At 44.4% G+C, this 15,521-nt stretch overlaps 2 protein-coding genes across 3 annotated transcripts in view; one reads left to right on the forward strand and one right to left on the reverse strand.

Annotated features, from left to right (window-relative positions):
• The first annotated feature begins 2 nt into the window (after nt 1-2).
• TTC19 (tetratricopeptide repeat domain 19) lies at nt 3-3,276 on the forward strand. The gene is made up of 10 exons (XM_042026288.1): nt 3-199; nt 282-355; nt 425-535; nt 649-687; nt 1,161-1,217; nt 1,433-1,494; nt 1,617-1,711; nt 1,906-2,060; nt 2,341-2,503; nt 2,965-3,276. Exons 1-10 carry the CDS (start codon nt 16-18, stop codon nt 3,096-3,098), a joined length of 1,074 nt encoding a protein of 357 aa, XP_041882222.1. The 5' UTR covers nt 3-15; the 3' UTR covers nt 3,099-3,276.
• Nucleotides 3,277-4,415: 1,139 nt separating this feature from the next.
• NCOR1 (nuclear receptor corepressor 1) overlaps nt 4,416-15,521 on the reverse strand; it is a 55,902-nt gene continuing 44,796 nt past the window's right edge. For both annotated transcript variants that reach the window (XM_042026287.1, XM_042026286.1), the window contains exons 33-47: nt 14,988-15,212; nt 13,978-14,187; nt 13,160-13,309; nt 12,496-12,669; nt 11,922-12,087; nt 11,189-11,685; nt 10,612-10,740; nt 10,342-10,499; nt 9,955-10,178; nt 9,399-9,536; nt 8,996-9,138; nt 8,383-8,436; nt 7,897-8,118; nt 7,430-7,612; nt 4,416-7,258 (exon numbers count right to left, since the gene is read on the reverse strand). In XM_042026287.1, coding sequence (XP_041882221.1) covers nt 7,071-7,258; nt 7,430-7,612; nt 7,897-8,118; nt 8,383-8,436; nt 8,996-9,138; nt 9,399-9,536; nt 9,955-10,178; nt 10,342-10,499; nt 10,612-10,740; nt 11,189-11,685; nt 11,922-12,087; nt 12,496-12,669; nt 13,160-13,309; nt 13,978-14,187; nt 14,988-15,212 — 2,861 coding nt within the window. In that variant the 3' untranslated portion in view covers nt 4,416-7,070. The remainder of the gene's footprint in view (nt 7,259-7,429; nt 7,613-7,896; nt 8,119-8,382; nt 8,437-8,995; nt 9,139-9,398; nt 9,537-9,954; nt 10,179-10,341; nt 10,500-10,611; nt 10,741-11,188; nt 11,686-11,921; nt 12,088-12,495; nt 12,670-13,159; nt 13,310-13,977; nt 14,188-14,987; nt 15,213-15,521) is intronic.

Raw genomic sequence — 15,521 nt, forward strand, 5'->3', positions numbered from 1 at the left:
AAGGGCCCGCTCGGAATGGCGGCGGCGGCAGCGCTGCCGCGGGCCCTGTCCCGGCTGTGCCCCCGGCGCTGCCCCGCCCCGCTGCCCCGGCCCGTCTGGACAGGGGGACACCGGGGACACCGCGGGGACACCGGCACCGCGGGGCTGGCGCGGCCGCGCTGGGCACGGCCGGCCGGCGCTGCGCTGGCCTTCCTGGGAGGTGAGAGGGGCGGCGGCCACCGGGCAGCGCGCACCCAGCAGCGGGCACCCAGCACCGGGCACCCAGCACCCTCTCCCCGCAGGGTTCTCCCTCTTCCCGCGGCACGAAGAGGAGGACGGCGAGGACGCCATCATCCTGCTGCTGAAGAGAGCCAAGGTGAGGTGCGGGGCCCGCGGGCGGTCCCTGCGCGGGGCCCGGCGCTGACCGGCGCTCGTCCCCCCGCAGCTCAGCGCCGTGAAGGGGGAGCTGGCCCAGGCCGAGCAGCTCCTGCACCAGGCCCTGCGGCGGGCGCAGCAGGAGGAGAACAGGCAGGCCGTCATCTACACCTACAGCATGGTGAGCAGTGGGGCTTGGGCCCAGCTCGGGGTGCAGCTGGAGGGAGAAGGAGAAGCGGCTGAGGCTCGTCGCCATTGCCTTGGTGGAGCTTCAGCAGTGTCTGTCTCTTCCAGATGGGGAACGTGGCCTATATGCAGGGACAGCTGGACAATGTGAGTAACTCTGGTTTTTCCCTCTGGATTTTTAGAGGTTGACATCTTGTGCGTGGTCTCGAAGGTGTGGGGTGCTGGCACAAGCTGCAGACTGAGAGCAGAGATCACCCAGTGCAAAGCAGAATGATCCCCCTCAGGACTGCAGTCCCATGAGCACATCACGTTAAGAAAGATGCTCTCACGGTTAAGGTTTGAGCTCCAACACGGTGTGCAAGGGAAGGAGTACTTCTTACTGTGAAATGCTGCAGCTGAGCAGGGAGATGGCTGCTCCAAGGAGCTCACACAGACAGGGTAAAAGTCTGGCTGCTGCAGCAGTGCTCAAGAAGAAACTGAAAGAACCCACTGGTTCAGTACCACTGGGCTTTGGTCAGCCCTTCTGGTCTTGATGTAGTGTCAATGCCACAAAAAAAATGCCCCTCCCCGTAGTCTGCTTCTGCTTTGTTTTAAAATGCTCTTCAAAATTCTCATTTCAGGCAGAAAAGCTCTACAAAGCAACTATGAGCTATATGCTTGCAGGGGACACAAAGGAGGTATGTTCTTCTGAGAGGCTGCCAGTGGTGCCCTACTCTTTACCTTATTTCTTGTGCTGCAATGCCTCTTACTGGAGATTGGCAATACTGTAATGGATGGCAGCTCTGGAGTCAAAAAGATGGGGATTTTTAGGGTCTAAACTCTCTGAGAAAATGGTGTTTCTTTTGGGGAAATACAAGAAGTGTAACAGTTGCATTGCATGTCCTCCTGGCAGGATGACAACGCCATCCTTGAGATGTCCCTCAAGCTGGCCAGTATCTACGCTGCTCAAAACCAGTGAGTTCCCAGCAAGAACCTGCTTTCATCTCAGCTTTGCAGTGGTGGTGGGGTGGCCAAGCAGAGGCTCTTTAATGAGGGATCCTTCAGGGATGGAAGGAGCTTTGCTTTGCACTTTGCAGGCACAAATTAGCTGTAGCTGGCTACCAGTTCTGCATCCTGACACTAGAGGAGAAGATTGCCAAGGAAAAGGACTTGCCTGAGGATGTCTTATCAGGTGGGCAGCCTGGCCTGCCAAAGGCTTCTCATCTTTTCTCCATTTCCCTGTCCTTGATGTTGTTTCTGTATTGCCTAAGCACCATCCTCATGTCAATCCATTGTCTTCACACTGCCTGAGTTTCTTGCTGTGGTAGGATGGAGGCTCATGCTGGATCCTGTGGCAGTGATCACTTCACTCCTCTCTGTTTGCAGCTGAAGAAAAGGCCAACACACGGCTCCTGCTTGGGATGAGCCTGGACTCCTATGCCCGCTACCTCCTGAACATCAGTGAGCTCCCAGCAGCACAAAAAATGTATGAGAAGGCTCTGCAGATATCAAATGATGTTCAGGGAGAGACTCACCCACAGGTGATTTGTACAGCAGTAGCTGGACACTACGGAAGGAAAGGCTGATCTGTAGGGAATGAGGTAGCCCTGGAGCAGCTCTGGTGACCTCAGACATGGCCAGCACTACCTGAGGCTGGTTTCCTGCCAGGAAGGACGAGCATGCAAATACAGAAATACAGCACACTTTGTTACTGAAAGCTTCTCTGGCAAATGCTGCTTTTCCTAGTGGGACAGGGAATGAATGTGGTGCTTCTGCTGCCCCAGACTGCTCCACAAGCTTCCCTTTTCCCTCCTGGTGCAGAGTGTGGTGCTGATGAATGACCTGGCCACGGTGCTGGATGCTCAGGGACACTACGAGGAGGCGCTCACCTACGTCAGGAGGGCAGCAGAGCTGGCAAGGGACACTCAGCACCCCGAGGAGCACATGGTGCTCAATAACCTGGCAGCAATCCTGATGCACAAAGGTCAGTGAATGAATGCCCAGCCTGTCACTGAGCTTGTGCTGACTGCAGAGATCTGGATCTGTATTGTAGGGCTGAGCTATAGTGCTGGTTTGGGGTTATTAGTTTTAGTTTAAGCAGTAGGTCAGACTTTGAATTGCTTTCACAAACTGAATTTAGCCTGACCCAAAAGGTTGCCAGGAGATCTTGTTTCCCATGCATTCAGTAACTTTTCCAAAAGGACACAAGGCATGCATGACATTTGTTTCTACAAGATTTTAATGCTGAAGCAGCACCATGTCCCATCATCACTGCTGCTCTCCAGCTCTCAGAGTTGGCAACCTATCAGGATGTTTTCTGAACCTCCCTAGGTCTTGATGTGTTCCAGGTAGTCCTTGTCCTTTGCATGTGATCAGCTTCAGGAGGGGGCCGTGATAATGGGTGATGGAACTGGGTAGCCAGGCCTCTTTTCCCTCTTGCTACAGAAGATTTCCTGCAAGCAAAACAAGTGTACAAAGAAGCTCTCAAGCAGGCAAAGCAGAAGGGAGATGCTGCTTCTGTCCAGCATATCCAGGAGGAACTAGCTGAGCTGGCCAAGAGGAGAAAGGGCTCCAAGTAAGTTTGGCCACAGAGTCCAACCTTGAGGTGAGTGAAGGCAGCAAGGGTTGGTCAGCACAGGCAGCCTGGGACCAGCTCGGTGCAATTCTCCAGAGAAACAGCAATGAGGAGCTTCAGGACTGCTTAAGAGGAGGGGCTGCCACTGCCTAACAGCCCAAAATAAAGGTGTGAAATCTTAAGGGTGTGAATGTGTGGTGTAGTTTGTGGTTTGACTGACCTACTGTGCTAAGTGATTTAATTTTGGCTGCCTAAGTGCAAGTCTGGCCTGGTATTAAAACCTGTGTTAAAATCAAGGAGTAGCAGTTTGCTACTCCTGCCTGCTCACAGAAATGCTCAGGTTCAAAACATAGCTGTCCTAGAGCAAGTCTTGAAGAGGAACAGGCAGGAATTGTCTCATTCTTTATACGTTGAACAGCACAACAGGGGCTACACTTTTATCAGTGCTGCAGTTCAGTGTGTTTGAACTTCAGCAGAGCATTTCCCAGGCTGTACCTGCACTGCAACAGAGCTGTAGCTCCCTGTCCTGGTCCAACAGGTTACCTGAAGATCAAGTGTATTTCTTCATTTAGCATCCAAAGATAGAACTTGTCCTCTCAGAGGAGGGCTGAGACTGTTACCATGCAGAGCTGTTGTCAGAAATAAAACTCTTGGCTCCAGTGGAGAGCACACAGAGTGCCAAAGCTGTCCTGCTCTCTTGGATAGGTTAGTGCTAGAATGCTGAGGCTTCCTGTTGGAAAAGATGGTGTGTACAAACCCAGCTTTGTCAGCTACGTGCCTTCATGGGAATCAAGTATGAGCAGCTGCTTTAGACAACAGAATTTCTCAGTTCTGCCCTGCCAGGAAGCCTGATGTTAAAGAAAGAGAATTAAACCAGAAATTAGCAAATCCATACTTAGATAGTAGAACTAATTTTGTCACTAACCATGCACAAGTTTAACCTCTGTCAGAACTGCAGCTGGTTGGTACAACCCTCAGTGTAATTACATCACTGTTAATTTACTTACAGTAGCAGGTTCATCTCTGCTGAACTTTGAGCTAAGAGGAGGCACACAGGTTTTCTAGAGCAGAAGTTCATTGAAGCTGGAGAACTTCAGTCACATACACAGCTTTGTTCTCAGCAAGCTAGGAAGTAAAAATATGGCTGTACTGAGAGAAAGGCTCTGGCACATTAGAGCCAACCCTCCCTAGAGTGCTGGGTTTGGGGTTTGAAGTGGCAGAGCCTGGAGGACAGCAGTGTTACCTGGGAACCCTGCAGCACCCCTGGGAGCAGGGTCTTGCCTGATGCTGCAAAACAAGAGGGAGACACAGGAAAAGCAAGTGGAGAACTGATCCCCTTTATTGATTGGTCTGAATCCAGAAGTCACTGTCTAGTGAAGACATTGTGTGGAAATTATGATGCATGGGTTTTTCAAGTCTTAAATGATTTCATATCAGAATCACGAACCATATCAAGATGAAAGCATTGTGAAAGCGCTGATCAGAAATCAGGTAAAAATTTGTAGTAAACTACACTTTGTAAACATGACTTACAAACACCTTCCTGTTTGAAACAGGGCAGATGTAATTCCATACTTGAAGATTACTGGAATTGTGGTAAACCCTAACTTAGGCTCTGGAGAGGTTTTTACACTGGAGAAGTTAAAACTTGGATAACAAACAAAAAAAGCAGCAACATTTTATGTGCAAATGCCACTCAAGCTGTATCTTAGGAGATAGTGACTATCCTACTTTGGATATCTTGCTGTTGCTGCAGCAGTAACATGAAGCTTTGCAATGAACATGCTATACTTACTGTACAGGTAGCAAAGACATTTGTCTGTACATGCCTCTTTCACATTGTATTTGTTACACTAAGAAAGTGAGAACGAGTGAGTTTAAGAATGGAACTTAACTTTCCACTCCAAATTTAAATCTACAAAAAGGGCAGATCAACTCGTTTTCCAGTATATGTTGCTGTTGGGAACAAAAAGAAAGTTAAAATAAGAGCACAGGTCTACAAACAGGATGAAAACTTCACTGCTTCAAGCCGGAAGGGTAAAGGATGGGAGGATGAGAGAAATCTTTCTCAGAGAAAGACTGCAAGAAGATTTAAGACTGCCAACGGGTCTACTCTGATGCAGTGTTGTAAAAAAAGTAGCAAAATAGTTCTGTATTTTCAACAGTGTCAAGTTTCCAAATGAGTTCCTTTGGAATTTTGCTTCCCACACTTGGGGCAAAAAGGCTTTCCATAAAGGACTGAAAATAAATTTGCTATTGATAAATAGTTCTGTGCTTCTTCCTGTTTGTAAGTGGATCACCACAGTCCCTGAAGGGATGCAGAGCCACACGACTCAAGGTTACACACTGCGTTACACCTTCCATACAACGCATCACAAATACAGCGGCAAACCCCAAAATACTTTTCACGGAAAATAACTCGAAGGCAAAGACCCTGTTGATCAATGAGATGCAAAAGCAGTTTGGAATCTGACAGACCACGCCACCCCCCCCGCTCAGTGCTATCTGTGAATCAGTCCTTCTACCCTGGAAGATTTGAATTCACTTCCTGAGGTCAGTGCAGCATAAAATGAAGATGCTTTTGGAGATGGATGTCAGGACACCCTGTGACATCGTTACCCAGACGGATGTGTACATGAGCTACAAGCATACCATAGCAAGCATTGATAGATGAATGATTAAGGAGACTCTCCTAGTACCATATACAATCTAAAAATAAAAATCACCCTAACAAGTATTGCACACTTCAGGAGTTAAGCCAAGCATTTGTAAGGACTTCCACCAAAAGCTTGCTTAGAGGGACAGGGACCGGGACGCAGACTTCAAAATAATTATTACATAAAGATTTTAAAATCAGATTGGAGGAGGGCAAAAAAATCACAGTACCTATTTCGAACTGGTTGTAACAGAAGCCACGTAGTTGACTCGTGTGTTGCTCAATTATTCTATAAAAGCACTTTGTTTTATTTAAACTTGGGATGTGGAGGTTTTTCTTCTTAAAGGATTTATCAACCCACCCAGAGCCTCTGTTCAGAAAAGCCATTTGCTGTGGTTAAATATGACAGTAAAATTTAGTAGCCTGTTTTGACTGCATACAATGCAGAAACAGAGAACACTAAGAATAGGCTTTAGGGCACAGTTAAAATTCCCAGTGTGCATAACAGTGAGGTATGCCTCCAGAAGCTGTTCTTTTTTTGTTTCTTTAACCTTTTAAAAATGAACCATAACATACCCATGCAATAATATTTCTGCAGTGTTGCTAAATAAAACCAACTGCACCAAAAATTTACAATGTGGCAGAATTTAAAATTCCAAAGAAATATATCATCTTATTCCAGCGAACCGGAGTATGTTAATGTACAGAAGTCACTAAGGGGTCAGTCTTAAAAATCAACATTTTCACAAGAGCTTGAACACCACTGAGAAAGTGTGTCTAGGGAAAAAAAAATTATATAAAAGCACAATGCCTGCAGGAAGTGGCACGGCATTAAATGGGCAATGATGGTTGGGAGGCTGGGGTTCTGGTTAGGCTAGGCTGAGAGGGAGGCTAGGGTTATGAAGAGTATTCTACACTGGAGAAAATGCTTAAAAAAAATTACAAAATGACCCCCAAAGTTTAGGCAATGATTTGAACATAAGTACACCAGATACTATAGCAAGGGAAAAAAACACTGCAAAAAGTACTCTCTATTTACAGAAGAATGATTTAAAAGACATTATGGTTTTCTTTACAAATAGATGTAGAGCAGGAATAGTCCACATTTTTAAAAACTCTTTACATATTTATCTTTAGTAAGTCAACCTTCTCGACCACAATCCTCCAACACACAGCCTGTGCAGAAGGCATTTCACGGACTCTCCATCAATTCTTCATTGTGTGGCCCTTGCTCTCTTGGAAAGTCTCTGTGGGCACAAGTCAAAAATAGATTTCTTTTTTTGACCCGCAAATTAAAAAAAAAATAATAATCTGCATAGTTCAGTCATCACTGTCAGACAGAGTCTCATATTGTGCTGAAAGCAGTGGTGCAGGCTCTCGCTCCCAGATCCTGTTCTGTGGGTGAGTGGTTGCTTGGCTCATGGACGGGGGGGCACAGGCGATGGAGGTCGGGGGGGTGCTGCTCAGCATCCTCATGGTCAGAGGGTTGTACGGAAACTGGGTGGAACCTGCACCAAAAGGCAAAAACACGAGCTGTTCTGAGAGATCTGTGTTGGCTTGGGTTGTGACAATTAGCAGAAAATCCATTTGAGAAAACCCCCACATGTTGGAAACATCTGGCCAATTATCCAGCGTTACAGTACAACATCTGAGCTCTCTGAAAGAAGCCCATTCCTCACCTGTTGATGAAGGCCTGTCTTCCCAGGCCCACACTGGAGTCTGTCTGTGGTAGTCCCCTTCTGAATGTACAGATGAGACAGAAGAAGGTCTTTCAGTTCCCAAATATCCCTGCCCAGGAATTGGAGACTTTGACTTCCTACTGTTTGACTTGCCAATGAGTTTCTGCTTGCTGACTGCCCCACCTGGCAACAGAAGGGACAGATTTCACCAACCACATTTTAGCCTTTGTTTGTTTCTATAAATTATCAGGCAGCACTGAGAAGCTTCAGGTATCCAATACACCTGGTTCTCCTTTTCCTGTTCCATCAGTGCTGTCACAGGATCCTGGAAAATCCAGGATGATAACGCAAACACCACCTCTATCACTTCCAGAGGAAAAAAAGTGATTTTCAGTGACACCAGGTTATTCAAACCCTTGATTTATTTATTTTCTTTAAGGCCCTGGGATGTTTGGGAGTTGCAATACCTGAATTTGGAGATGGATTGGCTTCTTCCCTCCGTGTCTCGTTACTCGCTGGTACCGCGGCGCCGGAGCTGCCCGGAGCCACTGCAAGGGGTTGGGACATTACGACCCCGTGCTCCTCACTCTTGTCATCAAAGTTTCCCATCAGTGCTTTCCTAATAATGTCTTCCAGACCCAGATTACTGGCAGGATCTGCAAAGGAGTGACCCCTAGAACTGACTGCACCTGGGAGAGAAGAGAAAACACAGGGAAAGGTGGGAAGGGAGGCAAAAAATGCATCTCGGAGAAATTAAAAAGGGGTGTGGGGAAAGATTTGGTCATTTTGCTTTTCCTTATGGTGCAGCAAACAAGTTTTCTTGTAGGATATTAGTGTTTAAATTTTCACCATTTTCCTCTTTTACTGGACTCCCCAGAGAATAAAAACTTAAGACATTTAAAGATATTACATTCTTCTGAAACACATGTTGTTTCTTTTATTGAAGAACTTACCTGAGGTAGTGACTGCTGGCAAATTGAATATTTCAGTCCCTGGCTGAGCAGTTGCTGCAAATAAAACACAACATTTCACTGAGTTTTTCAGTACTGATGATCACTAAGTGAGCACCGGTAGCCCTACTGCACAAGAAAAAAGCAAAAATATAGTTCTAGTATCATATTCCACCATGTCAGTGTTCATTACTGGAACTATATTAAAATGTCATTTAACAGACAATCATAAGGGCTAAAAAAACACAAACCATTTAGTTTCAACACATCTTTCCAAAAAGGAAAATGTGCATTACTTAAAGTTGATACAAAGCAAACTACAAACACACAGTTAGTTAGAATAATGTCAGGTTTTAACAACTCTCTCATTAATTATGTGGTTTTCATTTCTCAAATTGTTAAAAAGATTAAATGTGACAGTCCTACATAAAACAGCATTAAAAAAAAAATCTAACAATCTTCCAGTTCTGTGGCCATAAATTATTATATGTGTTTTATATTCATAGATTTATATTAATTTGTATTATTTGAACATATTTAGGTCAGGATATCTGCAGGTGGAAGTCACATAAAGCTTAAGCTGAAAAAATTGAGTGAAAAGGCAAGACCTGCATACCCATGTCAGAGTCACCTCCACCAGATGAGTTCAGCTTTCGAAATATCTCCTGTTTCTTGGATTTTACCATTGGTGAAGTGTTCTCAAGTTTGGTGAAAAACGAAGGCAGGTAACTGATACTGCCTGGAGAGCGAGAGTCAGTCCTGCCAAGACCAACACGTGTCAAAGAGACAGAACTTGTAAGGTGCACATTTAAATCTTCCCAAAAGCAGTCAGGCAGAAACCACAACAGTCATATGAACACCGTGAGGCTCCATAATAACTGAGTTTGCTTAAGCAGCAGCACTCTGACAAATAAGCTTGAATTAAAAAACCAAACAACTCATACATAAATTAAAAAATAATCTAAAAATAAAGTAAAAAACAATCTAGGTATCCTAGCCCAAGTCAGTTTTACACCTACCTCTGTTCACTAGGCTCAGTTCTTTGGGAAAGCAAAAGAACATTTTCCTGTTTCTCATGTACAACCGGGACCTGAGGTGGTGAGATTGGCTCGTAGGGCTCTGAAGGGACATGACTCCTCTCTGGAGATTTTCCAGGCCTACATCCACAATTCAGAGACAGATAATTACTCTCAATGCATGTATAGCAGTAGTTAACTCATGTAGCAACTGGAGAATTACATAACTGCTTATGTGTAGTTATATGTTACATGCTTTAGTAAGCCTGGTGATCTTAAAAAGATGACTCTGAATTATCCATAACAACTCTGCTAGGTTTTAAGTAATTAAACGTCTTCAGCCCTCTAAAGACTGGAAATTAATCAGAAGTAGCAAAGGGAAAGCAGTTATGTTATGGAGCCAAGCAATTGGCAAAACAATAGGAGACAGACTCTGCCTAAAAATAAGACCAAAAGGTGCCTTTACTTCCAATCTGCACCAAGATTACTGCACTATTTTATATCAATATCATATCTGGGCATCAGTTAAACTTGCAGTTAGACTGAATCCATGCATTACCTTCCCCTGGCCTTGTCAGAGAGGTTCTCAGGGGACACTCTGGCCCCTGGGCGCTGGTGGTGCACAGGCTGCGACTGCGACTCGGGGCTGTAGCGGTTCGAGGTCTTTGCCCGGCCAGAAACAGGCGTTGGAGCAGGGGTGGAATTCTGGAATGTAGTGGTGGGAGGCTGCAAAGAGGCCTGAGAAGCTGCTTGGTTTCTAGCAAAGTCTTGTGTGATAATTTGCTGGATGTGACCAAAAAAAAGTAGAAAAGAGATCTTGGTTAGACATTGGCCACAGTGTAGGTATTTGTGAACTGGACGAGACTGATGGCAACAAATGAGATTATAAATTCAGATACAATATTTTATAATACTCTCAAATAAAACCCATAATTATAAAACCTACACAGATGTGATCAGCAAGGGTGATGAGCCGATGGGTCCTGGGCACATGTGCCATCCCCTCTGCCTGGGAAGAGGGAGGTGGAGGTGGTTGGGGTGAGGGGGGCTCCTGTTGTGTCCTGTAGCGGTGAATGGGGCCCTCGTACGGCCTGTTGGGGTCAGCTGGTTGAAAAAGAAAAGGTCACTCTGTTAAGCTTCAAGGTTTGAAATTTCTGTGCTTACAAATTTAAAAAAGATGACAGTGAGAATATGTTGCATATGGAGATAAACTTACTCTCTGCCTGGCTTGGTTTGGGGGTCTCTTGTTGATAGGGCTGTAGCTTTTCTTGAGCAGGTACAGGTGAATTTGCAGGGCTGATCACCTCAATGGCATCTCCAGGAGCTTCATACCGGTGTGAGGACACTGAATATCAAGCAAAGGTTGTGGAATAAGACGTAAATATGACAGAAAAGTTTTGTTGCCTATACTTAGCAACACGGGTGCTTCCATTAAAATGGCACCAGTGAATGAAAGTCAAAACACTGCTGCCTTCTCATGATAACCATGGTGATACAAATATGTCCATGAAACACTGTTCCAACATAAACCAAGTAATTTTCAGTTTCCTGACTTCTGATAAGATTACTCTTACAATCCTGCATTTCATGCTGTAGCATGGCATCTGAATAAAGCAAGCAGCTCTGACTTTTCAAGAGTCACTATATGCAAAAACTGTATTTGTCTATCAAGTGTTTCTGCTGTGCAGAGCTGAATATTTTATCATTAAACATCTGAATCATTTCACATCTTATCATTTCCCTAAAAGGCTAAGACAGACAGCAAAGAAGTAGAGAGTTACTAAGATACGTACAACTACTGGAAGAATCTGAACTTTGAGAGCCCCTATCTCGAGCATCCTTGTCTGAAGCAATCTGGCGAGTGATGATCACATCTATGAAGTTAGCAGCAGTAATTGTGGTCTTTCCTCGAGTTCTCAGCTCTTCCTCGTACCTGGATTTAGGAGGAGGTCCTTTCTCTTTACCAGCCTCTGAATAGACTACTGATGAAGTCTGTCCCTGGGACTTGCCACCAGAGTAATTTGCAGATGTATAGGGGCACTGCACAGGCCTCTTTTCTACCTCCAGCGTCTTCTGCTCCATCTGCTGCTGGTCAGTCACCACAGCTGACCGGCGTCCCATGTTCTCTTCTATCCTGGCTCCTTCGTGCTTGTTCTCCTTTGCTTTGGCAACTTCCATCTGAGGAGCAGAGGCTGCAGCATCCACGAGTGCTGCCAGGGCATCAGCAGCAGTGTTGTAACGGGAAGCTGGCAAGCCTTGAGTGATAGAGGGAGCTCCGGGGGTGAGCTGCCTGTGGGCAAACATTGAATAGCCTCAATTACATCACATGGAAAAAAGAACTACAGCCACACAGACAAAAAGGCAAAGCTTTTCTGACATTGATTTCTATCCAAAATGCACTGGTGAAAATGCTCTGATAAATTCAAGAGCACTCATATAGTGAAATATCCTTAACCCTAAATGCACCTTTTAATAAGCTCACATATTAGAACAGATATCCCTACACCAGTAACTTCTAAAACATACATGATACGTAGCTGAGCAGCAGGATCCAAAGGTGTGATTACACTTGTCCCATTGGTTCCTTGGAAAATACTTGGCCTTTGCTGCAGAATGTTTTCCTGGCTTCTGACAGAGGGGGATGGAGACCGGACATATCCGTGACTGCCGGGTCTGCCAGGCTGCTCTGCACCTGCAGGACACAGAGTGGAGGGGAACAAACAAAATAAATGATTATTCTTACAACAGTGCAGCACTGTAAATCAATGCTGTCTCCTCCACATCCCTTCCCAGTTGTCTCCACCACTCTGGATGTGATGGTAGGTATAAAGATTTAAATGTATTTACAATGCTCTAAATGACATGCAAGCTGTGCCAGTGACAGCTGGGATTCACTCCCCTTTAGGTGCTGCATTGCTTTGAGAGAAAGTTCGAGAAGTTGCAGATGTTGAAATTATGTCCAGAACTGCTCGGCAACAGGAACCTGCCTGAAGTGCAGAGTAAATGCAAACTGTAAATGGTATTTGCTAACAGTGACTGCATAAAATGAACAGTTACAGTCTACAATACAACTGATCCAAGTGTGTCCATGTGCCCTCACCTGGTCGGAGATAAAGTTCAGCAGGGACTGAGGTGATTCTCTCCCTCTCCCGTTCTCGTTCTCTTTCCCGCTCTCGTTCACGTTCCCTCTCCCTTTCCCGTTCCTTCTCCCTTTCCCTTTCCCGTTCCCTTTCAGCATTTGCAGCTGCAGAGGCTGCCAGGTGCGTGGGATGTCCTGGAAGGTCCACAAGGTAAAATGAAGGAGCAAAAAAAGAGATACTTAAGTGAAGCATGATGATGTAAACACTTGCCAATATATTTTGCCATAGACTTACAGCAAAATCTCCCAAATACATTTTAATTCCACTTATCTAGGAAGACAAAAGTTTAACATACAGTGACAGTGGAAGGCTCAAAAGCCTTTTACTGAACTGGTTTCTATACAGTTAGAAACTACACAGCTTATAGACCCCAATTCCACCCTTCAACACATGTAAACTGGGGTTAGTGAACAGAATGAGGCAAATTCAGAATTTGACAGCACTTCTACTGTAACTACACAGGATATCATCAAAAACCCTTTGCTATCCAAGTGCGAGATGCGTGCAGAAAGCATCTCCTGAGAAAACATCAAAACATGGTATTAATGAAAGCTGAATAAAGATGGTCAATTATCTCAGCATGTCAGACAATTAGAAATGTCACCAAGCCATGAGAGCTCTTACCTGGTGACAGAGAAGCAGGATTGTAAGGCCTGGGAGGGAAGGTAAGCTGGGTGCCAGGGATATATGTGATTCTCTCCATGGGTGGGGTGCTCGTTCCTCCAGGATGAGGCACTAAGATAGTGGGAGCCATATTGTTCAGGTCAATAATTCCTGTCAGGAATGACACACGTGAGAATGGCCACTCCAGGACATGGTCTACACATTTTATGTTCTGTTCACTGGTAACAGTCAGCAACGAATGTTTAGTGGAAATATAAGAATAAAGCAAGTGTAGAATTATATTCCAGCTGGTTATAGTCTCTTAGATCTGGCAATCAGCAATTTAGGAACATACTAAGATAGAATTTGCATTTGTATCACTCCCTTTAATTGCCCTTTGGAAAAATGCACTTCACCTCTACTCAATAATCCCATCTTTTAGCAATTTGGGGTATTACCCAAAAAATAAAACAATCAGCATGCTTTTCACCAACATTATGCTTTTAGACGTTGCTTTTATATTCTTTTGAAGAAGTTATCATTTCAATATAATTCTCTTTTCTGAAATTTGATGATGAGCTAAACGTGGTTCTGACCATCAGTTTAAACAAGCAGAAAACAACCTGGCTCTCGAACACTAGTAACTCTCAGAGCGTTCTCCTTAAAAATATTGATTATAGAGGTGGTTTTCCTTTCCACAAAAGGCAGTTTGCAAGTGAGTTGTCAGACATCCGTGATCACTAGAGGATCAACACAGCTATGTATGTGTGCATTCAAACCACAGCTGGCACTGCCAAAACACACTTTTAAGAGCATTACAGAAAGAGAGCCAGGCCCACCTCGTGCTCCTGCATAAGGGAGAGCTAAAGTTTGCTCCCTGGGGGACAGTCCCCTGGTGACATCAGGCCGGAGGTTCACTTGCATCTGCTGGGAGGTGATGTAGTCGTTGAGGATGGTCTGGCGCGTGTTCTCCATGGCGTACAGCTGGTACTGGCTGGGGTACCCTGGTGTGGGGGACAGCTGCCTTTGGAACAGGTAAGCAGCAGCAGCTGAGGGTGAGAGAAGGCAAAAGGATGCATTTAGGAAGCAGGATGATTCTGGATCAAATCAAACTTCCATGTGTTTGTAAAGCTTCAATGAGAGGCGCTATCAAGTCTCTCTAGCCAGTGCCAAATGAGTGAAAATAGCATTTTAATACTGATGTTTTATTGAATTTCTGCACTGCATGCACACTGAGAGTGCTAAACAAACCAGATTGGAGAGATACTTTAATAAAAACATAAATCCTGAAATTCTGAAAATGTAAAAGGCTGAAATATCTAAAGAAGGTAGAAAATACCTCATAGAAGTAAACAGAGGGTTAAAAGGATTATTAAATATACAGTCTACTGTATTTAGTATCGCCAGGGATAACCTGATAATCCCTCAGTGAGAATAATCACAGTCCTGAACAGAAGACTTATAAAGAATACATAAGTCTATATATAATTATATAGAATTATACTTTAACTCTCTAGCCTCTTCCACATCCTTCTTTGCATAGCTTTCCTGAAAGCTTTTAATACATTCCACAAATACTTATCTAAAAATACTGTCTGAACTTTTTAACAAAACAGAAGCAAGCTGGCAGCTCTGAAGGGAAGTTACAGCATTATACAATACTATTTTACTAAGTTTCCTGCTTCAATATTAAACTCCCACTAAACTGAAATCAAACCACAACAATAAATATTTATAACCTTATACATTATATTTGGCCATTGATAATTGCCTTATATAGGTATCCTTTCTGTGCAACAAAGCTCACAGTATTTCTAAAACTAAAAAAAGCCAACACAAATGTATTTACCAGGATCCAGAGCTCTGTGAAATGGCATAGCAGGATCTAAATGAGGAGGGAGGTGACCCCTGTAGACTTCAGGAGTTGCTCCTCTGTGGTGAGGGTCAAAAGGACTGTGAGCCACTACAGGGTCAACCCCTGGGACTGGAGATTTTGCTGGCACACTCTCCCTCTGTGTTGGAGTGAGTGTGTTCTTCCTTTCATGATTTGCTGGCTTCCCAGAAGATATTCCAGCTAAAAGCAATGAAAACCCCAAATTAACAAAATGCCTATTTTTCTATTGAAAATTTAACTGTAAAAATACACTGGTTCCCAAGGAACATTCTTGATGACTGCAACCTGATACAATAAAGCAGAGAACATTTTATATCACAAAACACTTCTGCCAAAAGAACTGTACTTTAAAACTAAGATTGCTTATACTTCATTATATCATCTTCCTCATCTAGACACCTCTAACTCAGGAATAGCTTCTGCTCTTAAAATGTTATCCTTGTAAGTACCACTTTCAATGTGATCCATAATCAAATGCAAATTGAGACT

Source organism: Corvus kubaryi, unplaced genomic scaffold, assembly GCF_017639235.1.
Source record: "Corvus kubaryi isolate FWS band 111438036 unplaced genomic scaffold, C.kubaryi_AGA036_p1.0 37284, whole genome shotgun sequence".
In the NCBI taxonomy this organism is placed as follows: Eukaryota; Metazoa; Chordata; class Aves; order Passeriformes; family Corvidae; genus Corvus; species Corvus kubaryi.